Raw genomic sequence first — 20501 nt, 5'->3', positions numbered from 1 at the left:
CCGCCGCTAACGGTTTAGCCACACGCTATCTTTTCGCAAACATATCAACTGCTGCTATCCATTTAGCAGCGATTAAAAACCGCTGCTAATCCTATACATAACTGCTGCTAAGTGTCAGATGTGGTGTAGTATGTGAACACTTTGAACAATTAAAGATAACTAAATATTATTTTCATTTAGAAGTCACCGAGACATACTCTTGGTTGTAATCATTCGTTCATCTTCTATTTTATTCACTTGATTGATAATTAGTTAATTAGCAGATATTAACAAAAATTAGCATTTCTAGAACTTTTTAATTTCAAAAGAAAAAAAGTAGATATTTTAATAATAATATCTTTACCTAAAAATCACGTCGTGAATTATTAGATAATTTATCAATTAAATATATCTATTAAAAAACATCATTTAAATATCCACCATTATTTATTTCCTCATGTAGTCTATACATGACTACAAAAATTATTGGCGAATAACCATATAACATGATTCTTTTTCTTTTTATCCTTGTCCTTTGTTACTTTGAACCTCTGACATTCGAATTCTATATTGTTAACTGACTTAATGGATCGCAATCAAATTGAGGTTCAATTTATTATATAATAGTAGTTCCAATTTTATGGTGCGGACTTAATAGATACGTGAACAGTGTACTACTATTATTTATGCTCCATAAGTCAACGTTGAAACTCGAAAGATTTAAATTCCATACTTATGACTTTTCAAGAAGGGAATTATTAGCCAAACCCGTTGACGATTATTTGGCAACTGATTCTTAAAAGTTACGACAGAAGTTTCAAAGCAATTAATTGGTTGGTTGAAACCTATTGAAGAATTAACGACAAGCAATGAGAATCCATGGTATTGTCGCCTTCTTCTATCGAATTATTCTGCTTGACAATTTCATTGGTGATTGCATATCTAAAATTATAGCATGAGCTACAAAGATTTTTCATGCTTTTTCTTTTTCTAACAACTGTGCATGTTTGAATGATAAATTTCTTGCTAGGAAAGTTGTTTTCATCAAAACAAAGAAACAACTAACGTTCGTCCAAATTCGTGAAACCAATATCATAATGAAAAAACGACTTTCCTTTAACATCTCTGTAACAAAAATGTCATTTGTATATTAAAATCAGTTATTAATATTATATTTGTGTTTAAATATATGTTAGTTTAATTTATGAGAAAGTCTAGGAGTTAGTAAATTTTGTAATTTTTAGCCATCAATTAGTCATCAATGATATTTTTAATAGTGTGAGATTGCATCTAATGGTGTAGAATCATTCAATTTCCTTTTGATGGTTAAGTGTTGGCCAGAATTTAATAAAAGTGCTGCCCCTAGCACTCCTCTTAATTTATTTTCAATATGTATTTATATTCTAACATGTATTTTATATTGGTGACTGATTTTAGTGGCTAATTATGATGTACATGTAGTATAGTCGGCTGTATAAAGTGTATAAACAGACAGATTAACTTTTTCATGACTTTATTATGTGTTTATAATTTCAATGATGTAATATAAAAATTTTATTTATTATAATGGTCTTAATTTAGAAAGCAGGTTGTATACAATTTCTTTTCTAAAATATTTATATATTAAATAGCAAATTATTTTGAACGAAAAAGGTTTGAAATATTATATTAAATTTGTAGAAATTTGTGCGAAAATAATTTTTTATTTTGTATGAGATTTGTTTCAAATACGTAAATTATATTAAATTAAATTTGTCTGAAATTTAATCACAAAGAAATATTTTATTTGTATAAAATGTGTTCGAAAAAAATCTGTTACATTTGACTAAATTCGTTAGAAATTTGTCCGAAATGAAGTATATTTTTTGTTTGAAATTTATCTGAAATATATTGTCTTTATGTTGGCTAATCTGTCCAAAATTCGTCTAAAATACATCATAATAGTTAGAAATCTATCAGATAAATAATACCTGTTCGAAATCTGTCTTAAAATCGTCTGAAAAAATTTTGGACGAAATTTTAGACAATATAAATTAGCAACAAGGGTTTTTGCGACAAAAAAATTCGTCGCAATTTTGTTTAAAACAAAAATTGTCTGAAAAATACTAATTTCTAGTAGTAGATTTGTCGATCCAAATTGATTAATTATGGATATTTATTATCTTTAATTATTTGCTACATTTATCTATACAAATTTACTAAATAATGTAACGAGTATAATTGGATTTAGTAGATGAATAGTAACCGAAAGAAAGGAAAATAGAACAAAAACGAAAAATTTTGAAATAAGATTCAAATAGAAAAGTAATAAAAAATAGAAAGTACTAAATAAGCCAGTTTCCTAGACATAAAAATTAGAAGAATTTTGAAAACATTATTTTTATTTATCTTGAAAAGTAACACTACAAGAAAAAGCGCTGAGAACTGTCGGATTTATCGTCGAATTCAGCGTCTGACATTAGCGGCAAATTTTCTGTCGAATTTATTGTCAGAATTGACAATAAATTATTGGTCCTAAAATATTACCGTCGGAGTTGATATTTCGACGGTAACGTCGACGATAAAATTTGGAGGGAAAAAATTTTGGCGTGCTAGCTACCGTCAGATTTACCGGCGAGTAAATCCGACGCTGAATCTTGTTTAGTGAAATACTGCATTTTGATTACATGTACAATATTACCGTCGGATTAATCCTCCAATAAATTCGACAGTAATCGTGCCTTAAATTCGAACCGTGAACCATCTTCTCCTTCATTTCGAAATTAGTTTCTCTCTCTTATCTCTCTCTCTCTAACCTTTCAGTCTCTCTCTAGCCCCTTGCCACCGCTGCTGTCCTGCCCTACCGCCGCTAGAAAGACCACTGCTGCTGCTCAAAATGCCTCCTTCTCCATTCTCTGTTCCCGCTGCTACTGCCCTGCTACTGCTGGAAAGGCCTCCCGAACCGCCCATTTCTGTTCCAGGTTTTCTCTCTTCTCTCTTCTAATTAGTTGATGCATGTGCATCATTAGTACTTTTTCTTTGTTATTTCATATAAAAAGTTAATGAATCTTGCTTGATAATGAGGTATTTTAATACTTAATTTTAAATATTACTTTGAGTGCCTTGGTTTCATGATTGTTGGAAGAAAGTGTTAGAAAAAGAGAAGCAACAGCACAAACAAAAGAAACCATTCAATTGCACTCCCAAGAAGCAAGGAGAGAGGCATTTTACATGCCTAGAGTGGACGTTCTGAATACCAAAACAACACACTCCAGGGACTCCAATTTTGTTTCTCATGAGGTGTTCCACACGCCAGGATGCAGCGTCTCGAATGCTAGGGTGATAAACTTTCCAGGGACTCCAATTTTGACTCATCAAGTGGTGTTCCACATGCTTGAAGTGGCGCTTAAAACACCAAGGTCCTAGCTCCTCAAAGCATGAAGAAAAAGTTTCCATTTCGCACGCTTATACTGGCGTTCGAAATACTTGAATTGGACAACGACCAGAGGCCTCAAAGCACAAGGCAAAGTTGGCATTTTACATGCCACTATTGGCGTTCCACATGCCAAGTTGCAAGCACCTCCCAGGAGCCTTAGGAGTTGGCGTATGTAAACCCCGAATAATTAGTAAATAATTAGTGAATAAATTAATTATTAATAAAAAATTAGAAAATAGAATTTTATAGTTTAATGAGATAGAGCTAATTAAAATAAGAATTTTGACACTAATTTTAAAAAATTTGACCCAAGATTGGGCCAAACTTGGCGAACCGAGACTGTATTGGGCCCAAGGCCCAACCCACTCAGCCTAACACACTTAAAGAAGAATCCTTCTTCCTCCTCCATTCAGCAAAAATGCTGAAACAACTCAAGGAAAGGGGAGCAAGAACAAAACCCTTGCCCTCACATCAAATTGCCATAACTTCCAACTCCGAGTTGCGATTGTCACACTGTTTGCGGCCACGCGACCAGCGCGTCGAGCTCTACAAAGCCCAGTCCTTGATTAGGTATGAAATCTACTTTTCAGTTCCAGTTCTATCCTCCCCCAAATTTTGAAATTCAATGTGTAATTATGTTGAATTTTGCTTGATTTTAGTGTTTAGGTTCGAATTAACTTGCGGATATTATCGGGTTTAGCTCACTTGAGCTGTGGGCAAGGTAAGCACCCTCAACCTTTTTGTGTAATGTTGAATTAAGGAATTTTATATTGATTATAGTGGTAATTATGATGTTATATTGAAAATTGGTTGTGGATTGGAGTCAATTTGAGGAATTGGAAGCTTGCGATCAAGTTTTGGAAGCTAGGTTCGTTAGGGAGAGGCTGAGGTTGAGAAGCTTGTGGTGCACTATACAGTGAGGTATTCCGAGTTTATCGGGGAATCGGCCAAGGTATGGTTTCGGTTTCTCGTAACTAAAATATAATGTGTCATGAAAACTTAGGTTAGTTGACCATAGGATAGGAATTGAATTGTTGATGTTGTTGTTGGTTGAGATTGAGTATTATGTATGTCGTTAGTGATTTAGAGGTTGTGATTGAGGCTCTTATGAATGATGTGTGTAACTTTGTATATGATATTGGTTGATATGCTTAATAATTAGTGAATTCGAAGTTGTTGTTAGTACTATATTGATGGTGAAGTTGATATTGTATTTGATGAAGATAATTGATGATGTATATTGAATATTGTTTGAACTTGAATTATTGAATTGAAATTCATGAAAGTGGAGAATTGATAGGATGTGGGATGAATAAAGAGGTTTGAAATATGATTTGGGAGGGTTTGATGCTGTTATGGTAAGGTTTGGTTTGGTTTTGAAAGGTTTGAAATTGGTATGTTTTTGAAAGTGGAGGTTTGTAAATTTAATGAAATCTTTGATTTTTTACCAACTTTGATGGAGCATAACTTGGCCTCCGGACCTTTGAATTTTATCAAACTTATCTTGAAAGAAAATTTGGTCCGAGAAGTTTACACCGTTCAAAGAACGAATAAAAATGTTTTAAAACGAAAAAGTTATGCGCATCGGAAGTTCGGTGTGAAAAACTAAAATTCTGCAACATTTAAACATTTTGGCCACCCTGCATAACTCGCGGACGCGAGCCTTGCATGCAACGCGGCCATTCTCTTCAGGTTCGGTACTCGCGTATGCAAGCAGGTGTACGCGTACGTGAGAGGGCGAATTTTGCAGGGGCGCGTACGCGAAGGATGACACGCGACGCGAGCATTCGTTACGGGTTGCACTCCTCACGTACGCGAGCAGGGGGTCGCGTACGCAAACCCCTATTTTTTCAAAACATTGATTTTTGCTTCTAAATACATTCCTCCAACTTTCAAAACCCTTTTAACTCTTGTTTAAAGCCTGGTAGGTGAAATTTAGGTAGTGGAGTATAATCAGGGCTGTGAGGAAGGTAATTTGTTGGTGAAGAAAGAGGTAAAGTTAATGATGGAATATGGCTGTTAATAATGAAATGAATTTACTGATGATAATGGCAGAAGTGCTGCTTATGTATTGAGCTGGATGGCTATATTGATAAATGAATTATGGATGATAATGATTATATGATTATTGACTGATTATGTAGTTTGTTGCACTTCCAAATATCTGAGATATGAGTTTTCCTGGGTGAAAGCAGTAGCTTGCCAGGTTGAGACTCGATACTCTGCTGACCATATGTCGTAAGTGTGGCCAAACACTTATACCTTTCCAAATGAGCTCGCCCCCGTGGATATACCCGGTGTGTGTTATATGATTATGAATGATTATGATTTGAGGTTTGGGGATGCTTGACAGAAGTTCAGTCTAATGGTTAGCTACCAGGACTTGTCGAGTTGGCTATATAACCGACAAATGAGACTCATCAGCCATAGGACATGCATGCATCATGCATCTATGTGTTTGTTTGGTGTGCTTTATTTGGAATGCCTAACTGATCGCATAAACCAATTGCGACCTGTTTATCTGCTATATCTGAATTCTAATTGTGATTTCCTTGCATGTAATATCTATGTTTGAAACAAATGGTTCCAGTGGTGGTTGGGAGGTTCGGAGGAGTTAGAAAGGGGAGTGTTAGACTAGAAGGAAGATCCTTAGTTAGTTACCTAATCCATTTTTGGTTTAGTTATGTTTTATAAGATTGATTCAATTGTCAGAAGTTCTAGGATTGTCTCTGACTTTTCTGGAACCTTATATGTTAGTTATGCATGCACTGTTACTATGCTAAGAACCTCTAGTTCATACATATTCTGTGGTTTTTGCAGGACGTAAGGCACCTCGCTGAGGCATTCTGGAAGTTTCTGAAGCGAAGAACTCTTGCCTTTTGGGATTACATTTTGGTTTTTGATATATATATATATATATATATATATATATATATATATATATATATATATATATATATATATATATATATATATATATATATATATATATAAATACTTTATATCCCCAATGTATATATTATGCTATGTCCCTCTTAGAGGTTGATTTGGAGAAACAGGTTCTGTAAACTGTATTTTTAGGCTCTTTGGGATTTCTCATGTATATATGTATATATTTTTATGTGCTCTGGCCGGTTATGACTTCATGAGCCGAGTCAGAAGCTTGGTTATCTGTATCTTGAAACTCTCCTCTTATATTAGATATACTTATGCGTTGCTTTATTCTTATCCTGCTTCGTTTACGTTATCGCCTACGTGAGTGTTGTGCTTTTCTGTTTAACACTTTTGTTTTAACCTTCCTTCAAAGCTCTTGGATAAAACCTTTTCCATCTATATTATATATATAATTTTATTTTTAGAGGTCGTAATACCTCGCCACCTTAGTTTTATGACTTAAGCATAAGACTGTGTGTGGTAGGGTGTTACAGCGTACGCTAGGACAAGCTCAAGACAAGGAAGCGTAGGATTTTGAAATGCCTTCGAAAAGGCATTGAAAAGCATTCCACACGTCTCAAATGGAATTCCAAACGCCGAAGCTTAACATGGTTCAGAGGCCTCAAGTATGAAGCCAAAGTGGGCATTTTGCACGCCTTCACCAGCGTTCCAAACGCTGAGGCACGAACACCTTCCAGGGGCCTTGTGAGCCAGAGTTTCGCACGTATCTAGAAATCAGTATTAAGGGGCAAGTATCAATTTAATGCTATTAACTGTGATGAAAAGTTACAAATTCATGAGGTAAACCCCATAAGAATAGCTCTACAAATGGCGAACAGATCAATAAAGTATGCAATGGAATAGTTGAGAATGTCTTGCTCAAAGTGAAAAAGTTTTTTCTCCCAGTAGATTTTGTGATTCTTGATATGGAGGAGGATAAGAATACCTCGATTATTTTAGGGAGACCATTCTTAGCCATTGGGAGAGCTCTCATTGGTATTGAAAATGGTGAATTAATGTTGAGGGTACATGATAGGCACTTGATTTTTCATGTTTTTAAAACCATGCATCCTTCAAGTAAGAAGGAGAATTGCATGAAGGTTGAATCAATTGATCCAAGCCTCCAAGAACCTTCTGATGAAGCTAACAAGAATTTGTAACCCAAGCCTCCTTTTGTGGAACTCAACAAAACCCCCCTAACATCAAACCTAAGTTTGGTGTTGAGTGTACATCATCAAATAAGAACGAAGTTTCCAAGAAAAAGGTGTCCAGAGGGTGGAAAAACAATATCTCTATTAAAGATTTCTCACCAGGAGAGAAAGTAATGTTAGTTAACCATTCCTTGAAACCATATACAGTGAACAAGATTTTCTCTCTTGAACATGTTGAACTCATAGATGAGGACAATGGGAGAAGTTTCACATTGAGAGAGGAGGAGTTAAAGCACCATGATCATTCTCCACCTGAGCAAGACCAACTGTTAAGTTAGTGACGTTAAAGAAGTGCTTATTAGGAGGCAACCTAACATTTGGTAACTAATTTTCTTGTTCTGTTTGTTTAACTTTTGGTTAATTTGGTATGTGTTACATGGAACAAGTTTGGTGTTGTCATACAACAACATAAATTTTTATCCTCATTGGGTACTTAGCATAATTTCAAGTTGAAAGTGTCACACTAAATTGGTGTTCTTACTACTTAGCAATGTATTCCATGCATACACTACTTTTCCATGTAATCACATTGGCTACATACTTTGTTTTTTCCTTCATGTGTATTTTGTCTCATTTGCACATGTAACACCACTTTTATTTTCATTTCCTACATGCAACAATAGTCTTTAGTGTTACTTTGTTTTGCTTGTTTAAGGTGCTAAAATGTTCTTATATCACATGCATGCAAGGCTTGCATGCCTCTTTGCTCACTTCATACGTGCATGCTTGCTTCACTTAAGTGCCACAAATTTTCAACATACTTGCATGCACCTCATTTTTTGTCCTTGAGCAATGTTCACATGTGAGTTACATAGTCATATTTTCCATCAAGCCATGCGTGTATATATGTCCATATTTTAAGCACCTAGATTTTAAGTACCCTTTCACTTTTGTAGCATGCATGATTCACTTTTGTCACACGCACATATCACTTTCACATGCATTAATCAATCATGTAGCATACACTCTTCAATGCACCTCCATTTCTAACCATTGAGAATTCATGCAATTGTTTTTTATGCTTGCTTTTGTCATTTTCATCTTCACAAGCTTGTCTTCATGCACGACACACCTAGTGGCCGAACCCTCACCTCACCATGCATCTAATCATCTCTTTTTCACTTTCTTACTTTGTCTTTAAGCTTCACTAGATGCACACTCTTAAAATACTTTTACCCAATCTCCACCACACATTCTACTATCCTTCCTTCCCTATAAATACCACCCTCTCCATGTCACTTTTCATACCAAGCCTTTATCTCTCTTTATTCCTCTTGAAGAGTAACATTTTTTCTTTCTTTTCCCTTCTCCTCTTGTTTTCTGTGACCCTCTCTTCTCCTTGGTCCCTTCTCTTTTGCTTGGAGACAAGTAAACTTACGAAGTTTGGTATGGTAGCCATTTCATTCATTAATCATTCAATGGCCCAAAATATCATGCATCCGCATCCAACAAGAAAAGAAAGGGGAAGCAACATAAAGAGGAGTGTGGTGCAAATTTATAAAACCACAAACTAACTGACAAATGCATCGAGTCGTACCAAGTAATACCTCAGGTGAGTGAGGGTCAATTCCATAAGAATTAATGGGCCAAGCAACAATAATTAAATTATTTACTTAGTTAGACAAGCACAAAAGAGTATTTTAGGTTCAAATGCATTAAACAGTACTCAAATAAATTAAGAAAGCAAACAATAAATGGGTTGTGAAGATTATATGGGAAAACAATTAAGGTTTCAGAGATATTTATTTTTTTGGATTAACAATTCTTACCAACTACTTTAATCATGCAAGATTCAATTCATGACAAACTTTAATTGATTAAACCCTAATTCCTTAGTGATTTAATCTCCTCTAACCTAATCAACCGCCAATTCCTTGGTCACTCAATTTAGATTAAAGGTTTAGGTTCAATTCTAATTTATTAGCCACATAAACCCTAATTAACTAAATATAAGGTGATTATATGTCACGTATCACGTTGAGTCTAGGAAATTAGAGAATTATGAGGATTTACTTTCAAACTGTTATTCAAGTGAGTTAACTTTTTCAATGTTCAACAAGAATTCAAGTAGAAAAAGAGTTATCTTCCAATATACCCTAATTCCTAGGATGAAGAACGAAAGTAATCCTTGAATTTAAATCAATACATTAGTCAAAAGTAGAATGACAATAGTGTTAATCCATCAAAATAAACAAAGCTCCTAACCTTAACAGAGGAGGTTTAGTTTCTCATAACTCAGAGAAAAAATAGGGTTCCAAAAGTATGTAGAGTGCGGAATGAGGAAGAGAGTAGAGAAGAGAGCCCGAAGGATTAAATCTTTTCTCTTTTTATATCTAACCTAATTGATTTGAAAATAAAATAAAATAATAGAATCTAAACCCTAAAAGATAATTTTTTTAATAATAATGAAAATAAAATAAAATAAAAATAATTATTAATTAAAACTAAACTAATGAAGCCCTTCCATGCAATCCAAATACGCGCTACTGGCGCTAAACGCCAAGCTCGATGTTTAGCGCCGCTAGGGTTAAGGAGAATTGTGGCATTGCTATCTTCCTGGCGCTAAATGCTAGGCTCGACGTTTAGCGCCACTAGCGTGTGACTCTGGCACATTTTACGAAGCTCTTGGCGTTAAACACTGGGTCGTGGCATTTAGCGCTAACTCAACAGAAGGCTTGCACGCAGCACGAGGTGGCTGGCGCTAAATGCCAAGTAGCGGCATTTAGCGCCAACTCAACAGAGTCAATTTTTTTCCTTTTTCTTCTGCACGAACTCTGTCAAACTCGTCTGAATTTTTCCTGAAATCAATAGACCACAATGCGCATCAAAGTAGCATCCAAACATGCTTCAAACACTAAAATATAAAAAAAAATCAATAAATTCATATCTGAAATACTAAAAAATATATAGAAAAGATTCCCACGCATCAGAGTGCCTTTAGTTGATAATTATGATTCATTCATTTCACCTTAAATTTGAAATTTCTTGCACCCAATATCTTTAAGCATGCAACAAAGAATTTTTTTAATGGAAAAAAGTTGAAGAAAAATTTTAAATTTTGGGGCAAGTAAGATTTAGAAAATTGGAGGTTTGATAGTGTGATTATGTAATGAGGTTTTATGTTTGTGAAAATTTGCATGGGACCTCTAAGACATGGAATAAAGTTTAGAGAAGTATTATGGAGATTCTCAAAAATCTATAAAACCAAGAAGCAGCAAGAAAAGAAAAGAGAAAGAAAACTAAAAACCAAGGCCCAAGGCTCTGAGCACCAATGACTAGGAAGGTTAAAAATAAACAAAACTCAAAAAGTTGATTTCCTAGTTAAGTGCTTCTGGTGTTTGTAACACCCTAATTAGCCTAAGCGTTACCTCGCGTCGCAAAGCAAAGGTTAATAAGAGATTACGACAGTTCTAAGCTCATACATAAAAATATTTATAGAAAGAATAGTATAATCTAGAAGCCCGATGAAAGCTATAGCTCAAAGTTTGGATTTGAAAAGCGCAAAACGTACTAACGGAGCTACTAGCTTAAGGCACAAGAAACATATAAGACATAACAAAAGATAAATATATAATATCATAGGAATCTATCCACGACTCGCGGAGTTTAAGCCGGCTAGCCATATACAAGTATACAGAACCATACAGTGAAAACATCTTATACAAGTTTTGTTCTCTTAAATGTAAGCCTCTAGGCAAAACAAAATACAAAATGAGAGACATATAAACAAAATAAACTAAAAAGACTCCAAAAGAATCTAAGATCCTCTGCTTCTGTCACCATCCAAAGCAACTCACCGTGGTGGGTTGCGACCTGCATCTGAAAAATACAACAGAAATATGGTATGAGAACCGGAGGTTCTCAGTATGGTAACAGTGCCCAGTGATGTAGGATATAAGACCCCGGGACGCCAAAGAAATCCTAAGCTCCATATCCATCACAAGATTCAAACTTAAAGCATTTTAAAACAAATAATCATAATCATATCAACCTTAACTTAAAAAAACCAGGCAATCTATCTTAGGAGATTTTTACTCTAACTAAGCACCGATGTCCCACAGCCTTCACCAACCAATCCTCCATGCGATCCCATTGCCACCGCCTTTTGAACCTCCTCAATCCCAGTAGAAAACACAGGTAATATACAATGCAAGTAAAACACAAAGCATATAAGGCAATAATTCAAATAGAAAATAGGCATGTTATACAAATAGGCAAACCATTTCAAATAGTCAAAGCATGCAAATAGATAGGAAATGCATATGATGAATGCCTGCCCTACTGGCTGTGATATCACATTGTCGGTTCAACTGCCAACCCGACACATCTCCATGGAGACGTCGCCCTTCGGAATTCTCATATGGGAACCCCTGAGATATAGTGCTCGGATCACTGTCCAGGTACCGGCGCCTGCACGCTCTATAGATCCGAAGGGATGTGAGCGGGACACTCTTGCCACAAACCTCACATCTCAACGCAAGCGAGACGAACCACCGCCCTTACGCCGCTGCCACTACCTCGACAGGCGGGATCCAACCACCGTCCCTGCCAGGCGCATAACGTCTCATAATCTCAATATAAAACAATGGTACGGTGGTTTTCAAAAAATATTTTTAGTATAAAGTGGATCCATCAATCTCACTCAGAGTCCTCGACTCATCTCAACCACCGTCAATCCGCAATTCAGTTTCCGAACATCAACAATTCATAATTCCTCATCTCATATATCAATCATCCTTCACCTAACGTCAAACCATTCTCAGCATGCCAGAAACCTAGGCCTTCGTTTTCTAATTTTTCCCAATAATCTCACGTAGATCTATTCAATTCTTTCCCATGTTTTAACTATCCAAAACTAGGCCCAAGAGTCTAAGATTAGTCTTAAAGAAGCTTACAACCTTGTTGGAAAGGTAGAACGGTTGAAAACAAAGAAAATTTTGAGAAACAGGGCGTGTGCGGCCACACAGAGGTGTGCGCGCACGCTCCGAAGAGTTTTAAAAATGTGTGTGTGAGCACAGGGGTGTGCGTACGCATAGGTGGCAAAACTTACAAAATTTGTTCACTCGGACAACCTGTGCCAGCGCCCCCAACCGACTGGCCTTCCCAATGTGTGCGTGCGCACAGGTGCGTGTGCAAATGCACAGGTTGCAATTCATCCTTAGATATGTGCACGCACAAGCTGTGCTAGCACTGCAAACAGAACGCATTTTCCTGCCTGTGCGTCCACACAGGTCAAAATTTTCGCAGGGTGTGCGCTCGCACATATCAGAAATCATGAAATTCTGCAACTTAGCAGAATTTCATTTTTTTAACACAAACTTTGAATGATCATAAATTCCTCTAAAAAAATCCAAAATTTTCAAAGTTTATATCAATTTAAAGCGTTTTCAAAGATCTTTAATTCTAGATAAGTTTCGTAAAATTTTGAAAACTGAGGCAAAAGATATGATCAAACAAATTTCACCAAAAACCCAATTTTACCAAACTTCACAATTACCACTATTTCTTACCATACACATTCCAACCTATACCAAACCATTCAAAAAATCCATTTCTCATCAAAATCCATACTCTAAGACATATTGTGCCATTTTTACTACTCTTTCCTTTACATTTCAACATTTTCAACCTTGAACATCAATATCCAACACATCAAGCAATTTCCCACCAACACATTCACGATTTCTCATTTCATCAATATCAATCTTTCTCATCAACTTATTCATACTCCATATTAATGACTAACATACATATTCATACAAGTTCATCATACATCACATACCAACCCCATTATCTCAATCAACATTTACAACATCAACAACCCAAACAATCATCAACAACATATAAATTCCAAACCTATCATATGGGTAACTAGCCTAAGTGTCCATGAATATTATATACTACATAGAGAAAACCGAAACCATACCTTGGCCGATTTTCTATATGCACCAAGACTCCAATTTAGCACAACAAGCTCCCAACCACAATCCAAGCTTTCAATTTCACTCCAATAAGCACAAATAAGTTCCAATAGCTCCCAAAGCAACAATAATCAAACTATATGCATACAAATCACCTCAAATCAACCTAGGGTTCCAATTAAACATAAATTCACAAGGGTTTAATGGCTCTTACCTTTTCCAATAGATTTAATAGCAAAAATTCATGGCTAAGCAAGGATTAGAGCAAACCTAAACATCCAAAATCACAAAAACTCACTTAATCACAAACCCAAAGAACCGAATTTTTGAAGAGAATAATAGAAAAGATTTCGTGGTTACCTCTCCAGTTTCTTGTATGAGTTTTGTAGAACTCTTCACGAGGAACGCGTAGCCGCAAACAGTGCGGCGATCGGAGCTCTCTAGCTCAAGATATGAGCTTTGGAAGATTGAAATGAATAGTGTCAAGGGTTTCTCTTCTTCCTCTCTTCCCAGCTGTGTGAGTGTGTTTATGTGAGTGTTATGGTGGGTTGGGTTCATTAAATGAACCTTTTATATGTTGGGCTTGGGCCCAACTTGGGCCCGGTCTAACCCGTTAGCGTTTTTAGTCCGTTTGGCCTAACTTCGGACCAAACCTTTAAAATTAATGCCCGATTTTCTATTTCTAATATTTTTCTAAGGTTTTTGACGGTTTTTACTTTTTCTCGTGCGGTACTGGGCAGACTTGAACTGGTTTAACCGGTTCAATTATCGATTCGCAATTTTTATGGTTTTTTGCAGAAAGCACATTTTCTGACTCAGAAAAACCCACTGAGTCCAAAAATTACCTTTAAATCCTCAAATTGTCTCTCTAACTTTTTGGAATCTAATTTGGGAAATATTAATTAGTTAATTAATCGGTTTATTAATTACGGTTCTTACATTCTCCCCACCAAATAAGAAATTTTACTCTCAAAATTTGAATTACCTGAGAAAAGCTTGGGATAATCCTTTCGCATTTCAGATTCCAATTCCCAAGTGTGCTCTTCAACTCCTGCTCGCTTCCAAGCAACTTTAACCAATGAAACGTCCTTTCTTCGCAGCTTCTTCACACTAATGTCGTCGATCCTCACTGGCGTCACTTGGAAGGTTAAGTTTTCCCTCAACTCAACCGACTCAGGCTCCAACACATGAGCTGCATCCAACGTGTACTTGCGGAGTTATGACACGTGGAATACGTCATGCAAGTTAGACAGATGAGGTGGCAAGGCAACTTGATACGCCACCGGCCTGAATCTCTTCAGAATTTCAAACGGTCCTATATATCTTGGGTTCAACTTCTTGGTCTTAATTTCTCTTCCAATCCCAGTTGTCGGTGTCACCCGAAGAAATACATGTTCTCCCACTTCAAACTCCAACGGTTTCCTTCTCTGGTCCGCGTAGCTCTTCTGTCAACTCTGAGAAGTTAGAATACTTGCACGAATCTTCTTAATGTTCTCAATAGTCTCTGCTATCACCTCAGGACCCAAAACACTTGCTTCACCAGATTCATACCAACAAGTGAAGATTGGCACTTCTGTCTATACAAAGCCTCATACGGAGCCATCCCTATGCTCGCATGAAAGTTGTTGTTATACGCAAACTCCACCAATGGCATATAACGATCCCAGCTCCCGGGTTGATCCAACACACATGCTCTGAGCATATCTTCCAACGTCTGAATAGTCCTTTCCGACTGTCCATCGGTTTACAAATGATATGCGGTACTGAGACATAGCTTCACACCAAAAGCTCTTTGGACCCCGAAACCTTGAAGTGAATCGGGGATCACGGTCCGACACTATGCTTGATGGCACACCATGCAACCTTACTATCTCCTTTATATACAATCTTAATAACTCCTCCATAGAACAGTTTACTCGGATAGGTAGAAAATGAGTGGATTTGGTTAAGCGATCCACGATCACCCAAATCGCATCAAATCCCGACCTAGTCCTCGGTAAACTGGTCACAAAATCCATCGTGATTCCTTCCCACTTCCACTGAGGAATCTCAAGTGGTTGTAGCATTCTTGACGGTTTCTGATGCTCTATCTTCACCTTCTGGTAAGTTAGACACTTGAATACCACTGTTGCTACATCACCCTTCATCCCAGGCCACCAGAACATCTTCTTTAAGTCATAATACATCTTCATGCTTCTGGGATGAATAGAAAACCCACTGCTGTGAGCTTCCGACAACAAATCTTGTCTCAAACTTCCTACATCCGGTATGCAAATCCTTCCCTTGTATCTTCATAACCCTTCATCATCCTTAGTGAATTCTTTGCGCCTCTTATCACCAACTGGTTGAAATAATTGCTGAAGCTTCTGCTCATCTTGCTGAGCCCTTTGTATTTCTGATTTAAACGTGCTTGAGATTTGCAACTGATTTAAACAAGCCCTTCTGACAACTCCACCAATGTCCAGCTTAAGGTCTACAAGTTTATCCACTAACTCCTCCTCCTTGATTCTCATCCAAGCAATTGTTAAAGATTTCCGACTCAATGCGTTCACTACCACATTCGCCTTTCCAAGATGATAACTCAGTTCAAAATCATAATCCTTTAGCAACTCCATCCATCTCCTCTGACGCATATTAAGCTCTTTCTGATCAAAGATGTACTTGAGACTCTTATGATCAGAAAAGATGCTAAACCTTACTCTGTACAAGTGGTGTCTCCAAATCTTCAATGCAAACACAATCGCCGCTAATTCCAAGTCATGAGTTGGGTAATTCACCTCTTGCGGTCTCAGCTGACGCGATGCGTAAGCCACCACATTCCGATGTTGCATCAACATGCAACCCAAATCTTTCAATGACGCATCACAATATACTTCAATCGGTTCATGCGGTTCCGGTAAAATTAAAACTGGCGCTGAAGTTAACTTCTGCTTCGAAGTCTGAAAACTCTCTTCACACTCCAACGTCCACACAAAAGGCGCTTCTTTCCTTGTCAATTTAGTCATTGGATAGTGCAATTTGGGAAAATCCTTCAATAAATCTTCGGTAATATCCAGCTAAATCCAAGAAGCTTCTCACTTCCGTCACGGTCGTCGGTCTTTCCCATTCCATCACTGCTTCTACCTTCGAAGGGTCTACGGCTATTCCTCCTTTGCTCACCACGTGGCCTAAGAACTTTACTTCCTCCTTCCAGAACTCGCACTTTGACAACTTAGCATACAACTTCCGCTCCTTTAAGATTTGCAACACAATCCTCAAGTGCTCCTCATGCTCTTTTACCGTCTTAGAATAAACTAAGATATCATCTATGAAAACCACCACGAATTTGTCCAAAAAAGGGACGAAATACTCTGTTCATGTAATCCATGAAAACAGCAGGTGCATTTGTTAACCCAAAGGACATTACTGCAAACTTGTAGTGTCCATAGCGTGTCCTAAATGCAATCTTAGGGATATCGTCCTCCTTCACCCTTATCTGATGGTAACCGGATCTCAAATCAATCTTGGAAAATACTCCAGCTCCTTACAATTGATCCATCAAATCATCTATCCTTGGCAGCGGGTACTTGTTCTTCACAGTCACTTTGTTCAACTGTTTGTAATCCACACACAATCGCATTCCTCCATCTTTCTTCTTCACCAATAAAACTGGTGCTCCCCACGGTGATACACTCGGTCGAATGAACCTCTTGTTCAGAAGCTCTTCTAACTGAGTCTTTAATTCTGTCAGCTCTATTGGAGCCATTCTATACGGCGCAATAGACACTGGTCCGGCTCCCGGCACCAATTCAATCGCAAATTCAATTTCCCTTTGAGGTGGGAACTCAGGGATATCTTCCGGTAATACCTCAGGAAAATCTCTAACCACCGGTATCTGATCTAAGTTTTGGGCATCTCCCAACGCATTAGTAGCCAACAGAATATAGCCCTGACACTCCTCCCTACTACAATTCACCATTACAGAGTTTAGGTAATACCCCGTAGCTACCACGGCTCCATTTTCTCCTTCCGGCATAGACCGAATTATCCATTCAAAGCAATCCAACAAAACCCTTGAGCTTGAAACCTACTTGTCTACAACCTGACCTAGTTATAACTGTCTGATGCGGAGTATGTACATGCAGATCAAATGGTAACTCTGACACTTTCAAGCCTAATTCCTCAATTTAGCAAATGAAATAAATGAATGCGAAGCTCCAATATCATATAATGCAACTGAGGACTTATCACCAATTAGACATATACCTCTCATCAACGGATCTGTCTTGGAAGCATCCTTGGCATTCATTGCAAAGACTCACCCCTGGTGCTGACCTTGACCCGCACTTGGGTTCTTCCCATGTGTGCAATCCCTCGCAAAATGACCAGGCAAGCCACAGTTGAAGCACCCACCTATACCAATCTTGCAAGAGTCATATGGATGAAAACGTCCACAACGATCACAAGCTAAATCCGAAGAACTCTTACTCTGATTTCCTCTCCCTTTTCCACGCTAAATCTGATCATGGGTGTTCTTTCTAAAGCCTCATTGCCGTGAGGTGCATATCCTCCTCTTTTGAAGCTTTGCCCTCTAGGATGAAAATACTTTCCACGCCCCCGACTAGAGCTCCCTCCATGAGTTTCCTTGGACGAAGCTACCGTCTTGGCATACTCTTCCACCACTCTCGCCTTATTCACCAAGTCGGAGAAGACACAGATCTCCATAGGCGCCACAGCAGTCATAATGCTATCCTTTAAACCCCTCTGGTACTTAATGCACTTCCAGCTCTCGTAAGTCTCCGGGGCACCTTGACATATCCTAGAAAACCTATAGAGTTCCTCAAACTTGTTGGTGTGATCTGCCACAGATAGGAAACCTTGCTTCAGCTGCATTAGTTCTATCTTCTTTGTTTCCCTTGCAGACTCAGGGAATATTTCTTATAAAAGGCCATTTGGAACACCTCCCACGGAATGTCGGCGTTCTGAAGCTGTAGCAAGCGACACTCTGCTTGCCACCAGGGCTAGGCCTCTCCCGCTAGCTGATAAGCGGCAAACTCGACATATTGATTGAGGGGAACATGCTGTGCCTATAAAGCACGCTCCATAGCCTGAAACCAGTGATCCGCATCAGTAGGATTAGTGGATCCTCGGAAAGTTGGCGGATGAACCTTGAGGAACGTTGCCAAGGTCATCGGAACTCCTCCCGTGTTATCGCCATTTCTCTCAGTATTATCATTGGCATTTCCTTCTCCGTTCCCATTGCCATTCCCCGCCGATTGGCCTAACCTCTGCACAGCTTGCAGAGTCGCAACAGCATTAGCTTCCATGGTATTAGCGAGATTCGTCATTGCCGCCATGAATTAGGCATGATTGTCAGCTGGTTGCTCATTCCTACTTTCTCGGGTACTTGTTCGACCTCGCCAGTAAGTGGCCATGTAGGGTTCCTGTCTAAAACAAACAATCGATATCAAGGTGATCAGTCTCAATATCAAAAGCCTAGCGCTTCAATTTTCCCAAACAGGCACTCACAAACAAGCATGCTATGCATATATCAAGTAGATAACCTAATAACATCAAAGAAAAGACATACAGAGTATGCAATGAAGCACAATCAGTCCATCCCTCAGACTCACAAGGACGAACCGCTTTGATACCACTAAATGTAACACCCTAATTAGCCTAAGCTTTACCTCGCGTCGTAAAGCAAAGGTTAATAAGAGATTACGACAGTTCTAAGCTCATACATAAAAATATTTATAGAAAGAATAGTATAATCTAGAAGCACGATGAAAGCTATAGATCAAAATTTGGATTTGAAAAGCGCAAAACGTACTAACGGAGCTACTAGCTTAAGGCACAAGAAACATATAAGACATAACAAAAGATAAATATATAATATCATAGGAATCTATCCACGACTCGCGGAGTTTAAGCCGGCTAGCCATATACAAATATACAGAACCATACAGTGAAAACAGCTTATACAAGTTTTGTTCTCTTAAATGTAAGCCTCTAGGAAAAACAAAATACAAAAGGAGAGACGTATAAACAAAATAAACCAAAAATACTCCAAAAGAATCCAAGATCATCCGCTTCTGTCACCATCCAAAGCAACTCACCGAGGTGGGTTGCGACCTGCATCTGAAAAATACAACAGAATGGTATGAGAACCGGAGGTTCTCAGTATGGTAACAGTGCCCAGTGATGTAGGATATAAGACCCCGGGACGCCAAAAGCAATCCTAAGCTCCATATCCATCACAAGATTCAAACTTAAAGCATTATAAAACAAATAAGCATAATCATATCAACCTTAAATTAAATAAACCAGGCAATCCATCTTAGGGTATTTCTACTCTAACTAAGCACCGCTGTCCCACAGCCTTCACCAACCGATCCTCCATGCGATCCCATCGCCACCGCCTTCCGAACCTCCTCAATCCCAGTAGAAAACACATGTAATATACAATGCAAGTAAAACACAAGTAGAAGCATATAAGGCAATAATTCAAATAGCAAATAGGCATGTTATACAAATAGGCAAACCATTTTAAATAGTCAAAGCATGCAAATAGATAGGAAATGCATATGATGAATGCCTGTCCTACTGGCTGTGATATCACATTGTCGGTTCAACTGCCAACCCGACACATCTCCATGGAGACGTCGCCCTTCGGAATTCTCATATGGGAACCCCCGAGATATAGTGCTCCGATCACTGTCCAGGTACCGGCTCCTGCACGCTCTATAGATCCGAAGGGATGCGAGCAGGATACTCTTGCCACAAACCTCACATCTCAACGCAAGCGGGACGAACCACCACTCTTACGCCGCCGTTGCTAGCTCGACAGGAGGGATCCAACCACCGTCCCTGCCGGGCACATAGCGACTCATAATCTCAATATAAAACAATGGTATAGTGGTTTTCAGAAAACATTTTCAGTATAAAGTGGATCCATCAATCTCACTCAGAGTCCTCGACTCATCTCAACCACCGTCAATCCACAATTCAGTTTCCAAACATCAACAATTCATAATTCCTCATCTCATATATCAATCATCC

At 38.0% G+C, this 20501-nt stretch overlaps 1 protein-coding gene across 1 annotated transcript; it reads right to left on the bottom strand.

Moving 5' to 3' along the window:
- Positions 1–6931: 6931 nt before the first annotated feature.
- On the bottom strand, positions 6932–15652 carry LOC148581890 (uncharacterized). The gene is made up of 4 exons (XM_088494353.1): positions 15470–15652; positions 15012–15192; positions 14446–14652; positions 6932–7056 (listed from the first exon to the last, which is right to left on the bottom strand). Exons 1-4 carry the CDS (start codon positions 15650–15652, stop codon positions 6932–6934), a joined length of 696 nt encoding a protein of 231 aa, XP_088350479.1.
- Positions 15653–20501: the final 4849 nt, after the last annotated feature.

This window comes from Arachis ipaensis, chromosome B10, assembly GCF_059453495.1.
Source record: "Arachis ipaensis isolate K30076 ecotype BB chromosome B10, ASM5945349v1, whole genome shotgun sequence".
Taxonomy (NCBI): domain Eukaryota; kingdom Viridiplantae; phylum Streptophyta; class Magnoliopsida; order Fabales; family Fabaceae; genus Arachis; species Arachis ipaensis.
The sequence above is the reverse complement of the archived record's forward strand: the minus strand, read 5'-3'. Positions and strand labels throughout refer to the sequence as shown.

Bases quoted from the DNA above. Each gene is read 5' to 3' on its own strand.
- LOC148581890 (XM_088494353.1), bottom strand. From the start codon at position 15,652: ATGAAGATGTATTATGACTTAAAGAAGATGTTCTGGTGGCCTGGGATG. The intron at 14,653-15,011 runs GTATGAATCTGG...CGTTGGATGCAG, and splicing joins GTGCCAATCTTCACTTGTTG to CTCATGTGTTGGAGCCTGAG. The intron at 7,057-14,445 runs GTAATTCAAATT...ACTGATTTCTAG, and splicing joins TTATCCCAAGCTTTTCTCAG to ATACGTGCGAAACTCTGGCT.